Source organism: Artemia franciscana, chromosome 6 (assembly GCF_032884065.1).
Source record: "Artemia franciscana chromosome 6, ASM3288406v1, whole genome shotgun sequence".
Lineage (NCBI taxonomy): Eukaryota > Metazoa > Arthropoda > Branchiopoda > Anostraca > Artemiidae > Artemia > Artemia franciscana.
The window spans coordinates 16,699,433-16,713,610 of NC_088868.1; the positions used below are offsets into that span (position 1 = coordinate 16,699,433).

General features: G+C 35.2%; 2 protein-coding genes across 2 annotated transcripts; both read right to left on the minus strand.

Moving 5' to 3' along the window:
• Window positions 1-9,855: 9,855 nt before the first annotated feature.
• On the minus strand, window positions 9,856-10,317 carry LOC136028503 (ankyrin repeat and SOCS box protein 8-like). The gene has a single exon (XM_065706346.1). The coding sequence runs from the start codon at window positions 10,315-10,317 to the stop codon at window positions 9,856-9,858; it is 462 nt and encodes a 153-aa protein (XP_065562418.1).
• Window positions 10,318-10,605: 288 nt separating this feature from the next.
• Window positions 10,606-11,121, minus strand: LOC136028504 (putative ankyrin repeat protein RF_0381). The gene has a single exon (XM_065706347.1). It carries the CDS (start codon window positions 11,119-11,121, stop codon window positions 10,606-10,608), a length of 516 nt encoding a protein of 171 aa, XP_065562419.1.
• Window positions 11,122-14,178: the final 3,057 nt, after the last annotated feature.

Genomic DNA, 14,178 nt, shown 5'->3' on the forward strand with positions numbered 1-14,178 from the left:
TGCAGTACCGTTAATTTAGATCTTGGAACAAAATAAGTAAGGTCGGGGAGTTACCAAAGAAGTGGAAAGGGGTTTATAGTGCAAGTCATTAGAAAAGGTGTCTCTAGTGATTTATCAGTGTCCGTATTCAATGAATTTCAGACACCATTGATGCAGCAATAGTGGCAACCTAATAGAGATCGAATCTCGGCCCATAGCAAACAAAAATAAAAATAAATGTGTTCTTAGAATAAGTAATCTACGCAAAAAAATATATATATATATATATATATATATATATTTAATGCTGATTCAGGAATGGTAACTATTACCAACGTTAAACTTTAATGTAAATCTTGAGCAAGAAAATAAATTTACCTTTTTTCGAGAAAAAACCCTAAACCTCTCTAAAATGGTATTGGATCCAAAAAAAGCACACCATTGATATCGCCATAGTCGGAAACACCTATTCGGAGACTTTGTTTGCAAGGAATGTGCGAGTACAAGAGACAGAACCTTTGAAACAAGAATGTTTCTAAGTAACAAATTCAAAGTTTGAACTTATTACTTACGAAGAAGTTTGAGCCCCAAAACTGACTGGATAAAAAATGTATTGATCGTAGTGCTGAATTGACGTTTAGGAGTGAATCATAGTGTAGTTTGCTTTCCATTTTATTCAAAGCTCCTTTGCTTTTATATTTGAAAGAAAAGTTTGTACCTTTTATTTTATACTCCGTTGTTCAACGAAAACAGGCAGTAAATCGCGCAGTGCTCAAGTCCTCCAATAGGTTTTAGAATCACCTGTACAGTCAGGGTCGTATCGTATGTGCATGCGGTTGATTCAAAAAGACATGGATAAGTGGATTTGGAATGGTTTCAAGGCGGTTTCTTTACGCTAGCTAGGGGATTGCAAACTTAAAAACTTAATCTCATAAAAAAACTTGTGAAAAAAACAGCCGTTTTGCGTTTTCAGAAGCAACAGAACAAAGAGCAGAAACAGGTCACATGTTTTTTTTTTATTTTTCTGAAAAACAGGAGCAGTGTCGAGGCGTTATTTATACGTTTGATTACAAAATGACCCAGCGAATGGAAGTATGTCCTTGAAAATCGAGGAATTTTTCATAAAGATCGTTTAAATGTTATTAGCTACGTAAGAATTTTCGCCCTATTGTGTTTTGTCCGTATCCAGGCCACATGCGTAGATTTGCAGGAAAAAATGGCCTAAAAGAGGTAATGTGTTAAGGCACGATCACCCTACTTATAGAAAATGTTATGAATTATACATCAAATCTAACTAGGATTAGAATTGGCAAAAAAATTGCACTATTAGGAAAATTCAGGCACTTAAACTCTGTTTTGCTTAAACACAAAGACTTGACATAGGATCTTGAGAATATCTTGAGATGAAGACCTTGACATCAAGGGACGAGACCTTAAAATAGTGATGATGTAAAGGCACTGGACCACAAATAGATTAAATCGCTATTTCCAATTGGATGTTTAAAAACCCAGAATGGGACAAAGTGTTATCAATGGTACCTCAAAATATATTACACATAGGAATCCATCTATAAAAATTTTGTTTCATAGGTTAAGAAGGTTAAGAAGTTAATGCCAGGGCCTCATTATGGTCGAAGTTGTGAATAAAATCAAAATTACGTACGATTACAATGCCAATTATTGTATCCTCTTCGTAATTTCTCAAGTTGAACGTTGTTCAACTTACATACTCAAAAATTTAAGATTAACCAATAAGAGTAAAGATAAAAGGCGTTAGTTTTTGAACTTAAAGAAGATGAAAGTTGGGAATGCTGTTTTAATATATCTAAGATGGACCTGGAAAAACATACAGAGACACACTACTATTAGGCAATAGCTGGGAACACATTGGTATTGAGACAATCTTATCAAACCAATGTCTGACCATTATGATTTCCGCTATTGCAATACAAGTTTGATTTTAAAATCAAGGAAAAACACATGTCATTCAAAAACCTTGGATCTTTAATCAACAAGTCTGACTTTATTGTTGCTCGCTCATTATACTCAAATTGAAGTACGGCGAATCACTCCTTTCCTATTTTCTGAAGATCAAGCATAGCCGCATGTTTATCACCGTGTATTTTTTTGCTTGCTTCCGTCTACCATCGAAACGCACCAAGTCAGCTAATTTGGAGAAGAGAGTTTTCCTCTTAAATCTTTGTGTTTAGTTTTAAACAATGCGTTACAACATTTTTAGTGTGTCTAGGAAGTTCGAAAATTAGAAAGATGCAACAAAAGAACTAACAGAATCTAAGAAAGTCAAATAATAAATCCCATTCCATATATCCAGTCAACTGAAACCCGATTCTAAATCTTTCAAAAATACTTAAACAAATATTTCCAAAGTTGGAAAGCACTTATAGATCTAGGTCACTGAGAAAACTTAAGCAAATGTTTGAATACGCCAATGAAGAAAACAAAGATGTGTAAATAAAGATAAGAAAAGGTTCATAATAGGGAGCATAATGTATAAATGCCAAAAGAATACATCAATTTATCGAAAAACCTAGCTTAAATTATATTTTGCTGACATAGATGGCATTGCTTGCTTACCTACCTGATTTCATTTTGTAAAGAATGAACTATAATAAAAAAAAAAAAATCAAATGCAGTTTTCAAGTTCCAAATGTGTGTGCATACGAACCAAACGTTTTAATAGGAATGGTAACCAACCTTAATTCCCATGGTGAGAAAATATATACAGGATTGTCTTTTTCTTCTCTCTCTCTCTCTCTCTCTCTTCTTTTCATTTAATCCTTGGTTATCTAGACTGTTTATTAGGAACAGAATGAAAAAAAAAACAATATATAGTAGGAGAAAAATATTCAATTAAAAAAAAAAGTAAAATTACGAGCCAACTTCCAAAAAGTCCTAATAGTCAATAGTCATACTAGGCTAACACAGCTAAGTATATAAAATTAACACGGGGCTGAGCAATAAATACCTTTACTGGTACTCAAGGCCGTTTCCAGAGGGAGGGGGTTACGGGGTTTGAACCCCCCCCCCCCCAGAACCCTCCAATCTCTTTTCGTTCTTAAAAAGGCTACTAGAACTTTTAATTTTGAATCGAATTAGCTCCTTCAAAAGTTTCAACGATATTTCTAGCTATTATAGAGTGGTGTTGCCTATGATATTGCTTATAAGCCATTTTGAAAACTTGTATGTATACAGTTTTTTCGTTTCATTGAAACATCCCCTAAACGTTCCCTAAAAGTTTCACCTTAATACCCTTAGCGTCATAAGTCACAGTAAATGTAGTAGTAGTATTAACGGAATACAATTAGCGCCTTCTGGTTAGTTCAAATCCACGGTAACTTACCCTTAAAGGTCAAACTTAATAATGTAAGCTGTTCTTGAGATATTACTCTGTCAACTTTTTGAAAGTCCAAATTTTCATAGTTTATCTTGATTTAGTTCAACATCCACCTAAATATCCCTTAAAACTTCATCTTAATACCCTTAGCGTGCGTAGCAGTATTAGTAGCAAAATGCGCATAGAAGCTTTGGTTTCTTGAGCAACCCCTTCAACACAGGCTGAAAGTTTCAACTTTATAGCATGAACCACTCCTGAAACATTGATGATACGTCCTCTCGACAACCTGTGTAGGCATAGTGTGTTTCGGTTTAGTTCCATATAGTTTCAATATATCCTAAATTTTTCGCTCTTTTGACAAAATGCATGCACATAGCGTCTTTTGATTTAGTTCAAATTTCCCCTCAATATTATAAACTGATTAGCGTGTTAGTAGTAATTATGGTAATTGTAGTAGCATTGGTAGCATGCAAGTATTGCCTCTTTGATGATCTCCCTTATCATTTCCTAAAAGTTCCAAATATAATCAGTGATTCCTGAGTTAAGCCCTTTACACAGTCTGTTTAAATATAACGTTTCCTGATCTAGTTTAACACTCTCATCAACATTATCTGAAAGGATCACCTGAATGTCCTTTGACTTCTGAGAAAGTAAAGTTTAAATATGCATACCTTTCTCAATAACATATACTATATGTAAACAATGAACGAATTTCCTAACTTACCGCTCTTACCCTGAAGACTGTGGGGAGGTTGACATCCCCAAGACATAATTACTGGACCTTTCAACAATTTCAACACCTTTCAACACAATAGATCTCTTAAAATTTTGATTAGATGTCTTTGGGAAATGATAGGCTTGGAGGGGGGACTGATTGCCCTCTATTCACTTTTGAGTCTTAAAAAGGGGACTAAAGCTTCCAACTTACAATCAAATGAGCCCTATCCGATCCAAAGTTTATACGACCACCTGCTCTATAAAAATATTATATGCCACGGGGCATAACTTACAACCCTTACCCCTGGAATCTTGGGAGTTGTGTCCACCCTAAAGACGTTGTTATATGCTCTTTGAAACACTGGTAACAAAATAGCTATCTCGCAATTTCAATCGAATGCGTTTGAGAAAATAAAGATAGCACAGGGGGGGGGGGGATATTTTCCCTCCATCACGTTTGACTCTTAAAAGGGAACTAGGGGTATAGATCTCCAACCAAACGAGCCTCTTCTGAAGTTGACACGACCACCACTTACATGACCGTACATGCCCCCAGGGCGACACTTACAACACTTACCCCCAGATACTGGTATGTGGTGTCGACCCCAAAGGCCATGTTATGCGATCTTTGGACTATTTTGGACAAATGGCTATATCAAAATTTCTATCGGATGCATTTTGGGAAAATACGATATGGGGGAGGGAGTAGCTGGCCTCCGATCACTTTGATTCTTAAAAAGGGCACTAAACTTCTGATTTCCAATCCAGTGGGCCCCATTCGAAGTTTATGCAACCACGCTTTTCATAAAAACCTTATTTGCCTTTGGGGCAACGCTTACAACCCTTGCCCTGAGGTCTGTGATGGGTTTTCATTCTCAAAATTCATAATTTCCAGACCTTTCAACCACCCAAAACAAAGTGACTATCTCAAAATTTTTATTAGAAGTATTTAGGGAAATGATGGACGTGGGGGGGGGGCTAGTTGCCCTAAAATCACTTACGACTATTAAAAATAGCATTAGCCTTTTCAATTTCCAATCAAATGATCTCTTCTCGAAGTTTCTACGACAAAAAAAGGCCACCTCACAGTTTCTATCAGATACTTTTCGAGAAAATAAGACGTACGTGATTAGGGGGGGGGGGGGGTATCTGCCATCCAATAGCTTTGACTCTTAAAGTAGGACACTCGAACTCCTGATTGACAATCCAATGAGCTCCCTATTCATACGACCACCCCTACTATAAAACCTTACATTCCTCCGGGACATAACTTATAACCCTTGCTCTGAGGTCTGTGGGGGGGGGTATCATTCTCAAAGACATAATTCCCGGACCTTTCGACTACAATGAATAAAATAGTTATCTCAAAATTCCGATTAGATGTTTGAGGAAATGATTGGCTTGGGCGGGGGGGGGGGGGTGCTAGTTGCCCTCCGATCCCTTTCGACTATTAAAAAGGGCACTAGAACTTCTGATTATCAATCCAATAAGCCCCCTCCTGAGTTTACACGACCACCCTTTCTATAAGAACCTTATATGCCCCCAAGGCATAACATACAACGCTTGAGTTGAAGGTTGTGGGGGGGGGGGGGGTGTAGGGTTTAAATCCTCAGAAACATAATTTTCGGACCTTGCATCTACACTGAACAAAATAATTATCTCGAAATTTTGATTGGATGTGTTTGGGGAAATGACTGGCATCCAGGATGGCTAAAAGGAAAAATAATCTAATTAGGCCAAATCAGGCGTTTATTTTGACCTTAACCAGGTTCGGGTACTCGATTCAGTCAGAGATATTGCTTTTTCTTTGTGGAAACGCTTTTACATATTCAAGCTTCTCAGAAAAAAAAGACGTAGTTTTGGCACTAATTCTGGCTGCAAATATTCTGACTTTAGTCCTAAATCAGAGAAAAGTCGAGTCAATAAAATTAAACAAAGCTTCAAAGCCCTGTTAGGTCTATTAATGGTGACTTAATTCCCAGAGGGATGGCAGTAATATGCCTCTCTTCAAATGTAGATTATGTTTCAATATAATTTGTGAATGAGGTGCTCAGTCACATAACAATTGCTAGTCGCTAAACCGAGGTCCAACTGAATAACTTGAATAAATAAAAAGGGAGGGATGAGGTTATGCGCATGGAGCAGGGGTCAAATTTTGAAAAGGAACAGAAAAGAAGGGATGACAGTTCTAAACAAAATAACGAGAATTCAAATAACAAAATCTATCAAGGCCCTTTCAAAGAAAATGAATCTAGGATACTGAAATCATACCTGAATATAAAACAAGGCTGAGGAAGATAAAGCTTAAGTACAATATTGATAAAGATAGGACCCTCTGATTCCCGTGCACGCTTTTCAATATTGATCAGGAAAGAAACTAGTTTAAAAATACTTGAGTGGAAGGAGTGTGGCAATGACATAGGATGAAAAGCAAAGAAAAAAGAGAAAGGAAATTCTGGGCATCACTTCTCTTCCAGGCAACAGCAGACAGCTTGATTGGATTATTGTCCATTCATCAACAATAATGGTTATGTTTCTACTTGATAAAAGTGCCAGAGCTAAGGTTTGGCGGTAAGATGAAGACTCAAACCTCAAATAACAGCAATTCTTTCGAATGTTTCAAATTTCTTGACAAGGCATTAGCTCTAGAAGAATTGAAAAAAAAAAAAAAAAGAAAATGGCAACTCCGTTCAATCAACTCAGCTTCAAGTCAGACATGGGCATTCTCTTGAAGCTTGGTTAAAGGATTCTCAATATAAACCATAAAGTTATCAAGATATTATCAAATTATACAGTTTCATTTCCAGCAGAAATCAGGAAAGAGATCCTTGACAAGGTCTCGATAGAGAATCTCCTTTTGGGATGTCAGATACAACAGTCAAGGCTGATGAGCTGGCAGTCTCAATCCACGTTACCGAATCGGAGGAGACGGCTAGAAAGAGACCACACAAAACCTGGTAGGGTATGACAGAAATTAAGGACGGGAATCGCTCTTGAAAACTAACTTTTTAGTTTCTTGACTAAGCAAGTACAATGTCTGATCGGTTTGATGGGACCCAGCGAACAGTATTAGAGCTCCTCGACCGTCAAGTGTCTTATGTTCCCAACAAGTTTCACATGCTAAATACCAGCATGGACCATGGTTGAAAAAAATATCCTTTAATATCCAATCTTGTCAATAACCTGACACGTATAAAGTATCCACTGTACAGCAAGGAGTGAAGCCATACAAGCAGTAGTTACTTTATTTGAAGGAATAATCTCAGTCCTGGATGAAATATTAAATAAAAAAACAAGTTTTTGTAACTGAAAGTAATGAGCAACATTAAAACTTAAAACAACAGAAATTACTTCGTATATGAAAGGGGCTGCTTCCTCATCAACGTCCCGCTCTTTACCCTAAAGTTTGACTCTTTCTCTCAACTCTAAAGTTTAAAATTTTAGCGTAAAGAGCGTAAAGAAGAAATATTAAGAGCAGTGCAATGGAAATTCTCGAAGACGTTCCAAGTGAAGCAGCCAAGTCAAAAATGAAAGTGAACCCCCCCCCCCATAAATCTCACATTATAACATTTAGTTTTTTTAAATCAAAGCCATCATTTATAACCCCAATACCTAATGAAGTAGTTACAACAAGAACTAAACTTTTAGGAGTTACACTGACTAGCGATTTGAAATGGAAGGCCCACATTTGCTTTATTGTTAAATAGGCTAGTACAACTCTGTCTCTCCTTAGCCTATTTGCCAAATTGTCATGCCCAAGAGCACAAATCCTCCGCCTCTACATATCTTTTATCCGTCCACTGCTTGAGCATGTTAGCCTGGTGTGGCATTTTGGCCTTACAGTACATCAGTCCAATAGGCTAGAAATTATTCAGAAGAGAGTCCTGAGAATTATTGACAGTCAGTGGAAAGTGCCTTACATTCTCCTCCTCAAGGAAACCTGCCTCCCTACCTTGGCATCCCGACGTATAACTCTTGGTATCAATTTCGGAAATAATCTGCATTGTAACCCAAGCTTTCAATGAATACTCCCAGCCCATTATTTCCCTCCAAAGCCCAGTTTACCCCGATCAAAAGCACAAGAAATCCCCAGTTTTAAATCCTACTAATGAAAGAAGTAAGCGTTACAGAAAGAGGTTTGTGCCAGCGTTTGTTGAAATTATAAATAAACAATATCTGTAAAGCATCACTTTAATGTGTCATTTGCATTGTTAATGTATTATTATTTTTTTTTTTTATTTGATAGGGCAGTTGGATTCATCACTGTATGTTTTTTATAATGTACTTATGTTTTTACTTATGCCCTCATTTTTATTCATTTTACTTATATTACTTACTTTTACTTATTTTACTCACATTTTACTTAAGTTTGTGTATTTAAGTACTCAATTTTATTCATTTTATTCATTGTATTAATTTTATTTGACAGCCTAGTTTGGTTCATCACTATAGGCAATGTTATTGAGCCAGGTCGCTCCTTACTACAGTTTGTTACCACAAACTGTTTGATAACATTAAGAAAATCGAAGAAACACAAGACGCTAGCACAATCTTCAAAAGCAAGTTTTTTAGTATAATGTGAATTACATTCAAGCTTTTAGGGCTTTAAGGGGGAGGGTGGCTAGCTCTGCTTTTCATTATAGTTCCTTTTTTTCATTTTAAGCTTTACTTGATGATTCAATTTCAATTCTGTTCATTTTAAGTTTAAAGTTTTCATCCATGGTAATTTCTGTTTGTTTTATATCATTTGACTTTAATTCAGATTGTTTTAAGTTTCAATTTGCATTTTTCCTTTCTTTGAAAGACTTCTGTCGGGGGAAAATTTTCTAAAGTTAATTTTAGTTTGCTGTTTCATGGATATAGTTTTATTATGGGTTATTTGCAGGAATATTAAAAAGAAAATTGTGCTTTTTTGCTTGAAAACTTCAATCCTATTTTTCAAGTTAAGTGTTTGGCATATTCAGATATTCTGTGAATAAAAGTGATAAAAGTCCTAGATAAAAGTGTGAGCAATATGAATGAACTTATAGAGGTTTTGCGGATTTTTATGGAAAAGCTAATGAACTTTGGAGGGGGGGGGGAGGTAGCTCAATCGATTGGAAATCAAAAGTCCAATTGAATTTTTAAGTGTAATAATAGACTTCAGGCCCAACCCTCTTTTTTTTCTGAAATACATCCAATAGTTAATCTAGATATTGACATTTTATTTAAAACCAGTCAAAGGTTGAATAATTGCCTTTAAGGTTCACGAACCCCCTGCCTTTGGTTAAAGGGATGTAGTTTATGCAAGTTGCCTGTTAACATATGATATAGGACAGGGGACATATGACTAGTTTCCTGTTAACATATGTAAGTAAGCTAAGGTATTATTTTTTGTTCTTCACCATCAATGATCTTGACAGGCGTTTATATCGTGACTTTAACAAACGAACAATCACAACAAGGTTGAACATTTAAAGATTGTAACTTGTGTTTTACCCAATGATATTGCGTCACATGTTTAGAATACTGAAAAGCTAAGTTCATTAGTTCAGTTACGCGATGAGTCAGTTACGCAAGGGTTCAGTTTCAAGGTGGTTTAGTTGCAAGGTGGTTCAGTTGGACAGTGATTCAGTTGCACGATGGTTGAGTTGTACAGTGGATGAGTTGCACGGTGGTTGAGTTGCACGGGGGTTTAGTTAGTTAAATGGGCTTGAGCTGAAAGAGGGTTCAGTTGCATGAGGGTCTAGCTAAATGAGATTCAGTTGATCAGTGGTTTAGTTACACCAAGGTTCAGTTTCAAAGGAGTTCGCTTAAATGGGGCTTCAGTTACTCGGTGGTTCAGTTACATGAACATATTTAATTATATATTGTCTCAAAGTTTCTGGTATGTTTATACTTTGAAATTTGTTGGTTATGTTATCATAATATAAATGCTCCCTAATTACATCCCGGCACAGTGATTTGAGTGAACCGTCAGAGTCATTGAAGGCTATTCTCCACAGTGTCTTGACACCCCCTATTACCTTTGGGTTGGCTCCATTACTTAGCAGCAGATGACAAATATCCGGTGTGCTTTTTCCAGCAGCATAATGCAAGTCAGTTTTCTTGTACCAGTCGACTTCAATATTTGGGTCGGCTCTATTGATCAAGAGAACCAGACATATATCCAGTGTTCCTTTTTCAGCAGCATAATGCAAGGCTGTCTTGCCGTGGATGCCACTTTTTATATTTGGGTCGGCTCCATTGCTCAAAAGTAGCTGACAAATATCTAGTTTATCTTTCATAGCAGCATAATGCAAAGCTGTCCCGTTAAGCGAGCCACCTTTTATATTTGGGTCAGCTCCTTTGCTCAACAGCAGCTGACAAATATCTACTTTACCTTTTAGAGCAGCATAATGCAAAGCTGTCCCGTTAAGAAAGCCACCTTTTATATTTGGGTTAGCTCCTTTGCTCAACAGCAGCTGACAAATATCTACTTTACCTTTTAGAGCAGCATAATGCAAAGCTGTCCCTTTAAGCGAGACCTTTTATATTTGGGTCGGCTCCTTTGCTCAACAGCAGCTTACAAATATTCAGTACTCCTTCTTCAGCAGCATAATGCAAGGCTGTCTTGTCGTCGAAGACGCTTTTATATTTGGGTCGGCTCCATTGCTCAACAGCAGCTGACAAATATTCAATGCTCCTTGTTCAGTGGCATAATGCAAAGCAGTCCTTTGTTCAGCAGCAAAATGCAAAGCTGTCTCTTTAAGCAAGCCACTTTTTATATTTGGGTCTGCTCCATTGCTCAACAGCAGTTGACAAATATAAAGTTTACCTTTTTTAGCAGCATAATACAAAGCTGTCTCGTTAAGCCAGCCACCTTTTATATTTGGGTCGGCTCCATTGCTTAACAGCAGCTGACAAATATCAATTTTACCTTTTTCAACAGCATAATACAAAGCTGTTTTTTCCTCATTGTCTTTCAGATTTGGGTCTACCCCACTGTGTAGCAGCATTTGGAGAATATTCAATTTCGTATCTTCTTCTTTTATCTCTTTCAATAAGGCGTTTTTCAAGTTCGATGCTTTTGAAAATCTGGTAACCGGCATTTTTGAATTTCTATTTGAATTTCTACATATGGATGTAAAATATATAGGGAATATGACGTCATGTTTTTTTACACATCTCTGATGCCGTTATAAATGATTTTAAGTGAAAATTACGTCATTTTATCTGCAGGTAATGTATTAACCATACTATTACATCATATAGAAAGCATTTGTCATCAGACCATTATTAAGCCTTAAAGTACTTTTGTCAGAAATTACTCATTAGAACTGTTTAAGTATGTCATGTATCAATATTAGTCTTCTAAGAGGAGAACCCCTGGTATTGCCTATTGGAAAGAACCTTGTACCTTCAATGTATTTTCTTTTCGGACACTTTGTACGAAGTGGGTAGTCTTACAAGCTCAAGAGATGGCTCATTTGATTAAATATGTTAAAGATTCTGTAGCCTTTGGAAGAGTTAAAAGTTATTGGTGACCAGTGACCAGTTACCTTCCCCAGACTTTAAGCTAACCCGGAGCCTATTAGCCGCTCCCTATCTTATAAGGTCACATATTTATTAGAACGCTTCTGCTCAAAATAACCAAGCGTTCCAATAAATGTGCATATATTGATGACCTAGCCCCTGGAGCACCTGGGAAAGAGCGGCAAATTATGGAAATTACCAATCGTTTATAAGTAGATTTTAAAGAGGAAAATAAGAGGGGGTGCATCTTTGATCTTAGTTGTCCGATAAGCTCAAAAATTAAAACACATAATTTCTTGGGAGGTTGAAGGTGTAAGGGGTACAGAAAGTGGCCAATTTTCTTTCATCCCCGATCACTCTCGAACTGTTCGAACAGTTAGTTCATTGTCCAAGATGTCCAAGATATATATATATATATATATATATATATATATATATATATATATATATATATATATATATATATATATATATATATATATATATATATATATATATATATATATATATATATATATATATATATATATATGCTAGCTGTTGGGGTGGCGCTTCGCGCCACCCCAACACCTAGTTGGTGGGGGCGCTTCGCGCCCCCCCCAAGCCCCCCCAAGCGTAAGTCGTTACGCGCCATAATAGTTACGCGCCATTGTAGTTGTGTCCCTATGTCCCACCTGTGAATATAGATAGATATATATATATATGGTTTTAACTACGTAAAACTTGCGAATATACAACATTCTTTGCTGTCCCATTGTCTTTGCATATAAATAGATTGTCAGGTTTACCGACTCTTGAACATGCAACATATAATGGTCCATGGGAAAACAATCCGTATTCAGATCTATACCTCATGATTCTAATGATTGCCCTTGAGCTTTGTTGATGGTGATTGCTAATCGACCATTCCCTGTCCCGGTGTCCCGGTCGTCATTTACATCCCCCTGTTTCCTCCGGTGTCCCCGTTTTAGTTGTGTCCCTGTGTCCCGGTCGTCATTTATATTCCCTGTGTCCCGTCGTCATTTGTATCCCGGTGTCCCGGTCTGTATATACATTCGTTTTTTAGTTTTGTTTTTCTCCTTTAGTTTTTTCCTTTTTTTTTCTTTTTTAGCTTATTTAGATTTTTAGATTTTTTAGTTTTTTTATTAGTTTTTAGTTTTTTTTCTTTTTAGTTTTTTTGTCCCGGTCGTCATTTATATCCCCCTGTTTCCCCCGGTGTCCCCGTTGTAGTTGTGTCCCTGTGTCCCGGTCGTCATTTATATTCCCTGTGTCCCGGTCGTCATTTGTATCCCGGTGTACCGGTCTGTATATACATTCGTTTTTTAGTTTTGTTTTTCTCCTTTATTTTTTTCCTTTTTTTTTCTTTTTTAGTTTATTTAGATTTTTAGATTTTTTAGTTTTTTATTAGTTTTTAGTTTTTTTTTCTTTTTAGTTTTTTTGTAGTTTTTACCTTCTTTTTAGTTTTGTTAATTTTTTTTTTTACTTATGTCCTGGTCGTCATTTATACTCCCTGTGTCCCGGTGCTTTGTTGATTGCTAATCGAACATTCCTTTTGTCCTGGTCGCTTTCTCTTTGAGTGTCGTCATTTATTTTTTTATTTTTTAGTTCTTTTAGTTTTTACCTTTTTTAGTTTTTTTTAGTTTTTTAGATGAAAATTTTTTTTAGTTTTTTCCTTTTTTTCTTTTTAGTTTTTTATTGGTTTTTACCTTTATGTTAGCTTATTTTTCAGTTTTTTCCTTTTTTTTTAGTTTTTTTTTATTTTTTATTTTTTTTAGTTTTTTACCTTTTTTTAGTTTTTTTTAGTTTTTTTAGTTTTTTTAGTTTTTTAGCTTTTTTACTTTTTTTATTAGTTTTTAGTTTTTTTGTAGTCTTTGCCTTTTTTTAGTTTTTTCAGTTTTTTTTTTAGTTTTTTATTGGTTTTTACCTTTATTTTAGCTTATTTTTCAGTTTTTTCCTTTTTTTTAGTTTTTTTTAGTTTTTAGTTTTTTTAGTTTTTTACCTTTTTTTAGTTTTTTTAGTTTTTTAGCTTTTTTATTTTTTTTATTAGTTTTTAGTTTTTTTTGTAGTTTTTGCCTTTTTTTTAGTTTTTTTAGTTTTTTAGCTTTTTTATTAGTTTTTAGTTTTTTTTGTAGTTTTTGCTTTTTTTTAGTTTGACAACTTATTTTTATATATATAGATAGTTTTTTTTTTTTACTTATGTCCTGGTCGTCATTTATACTCCCTGTGTCCCGGTGCTTTGTTGATTGCTAATCGAACATTCCTTTTGTCCTGGTCGCTTTCTCTTTGAGTGTCGTCATTTATTAGTTTTTTCCTTTTTTTCTTTTTAGTTTTTTATTGGTTTTTACCTTTATTTTAGCTTATTTTTCAGTTTTTTCCTTTTTTTTAGATTTTTTATTTTTATTTTTTTTAGTTTTTTACCTTTTTTTAGTTTTTTTAGTTTTTTTAGTTTTTTAGCTTTTTTACTTTTTTTATTAGTTTTTAGTTTTTTTTTGTAGTTTTTGCCTTTTTTTAGTTTTTTCAGTTTTTTTTTTTTAGTTTTTTATTGGTTTTTACCTTTATAGTTTTTTTAGTTTTTTAGCTTTTTTATTTTTTTTATTAGTTTTTAGTTTTTTTGTAGTTTTTGCCTTTTTTTA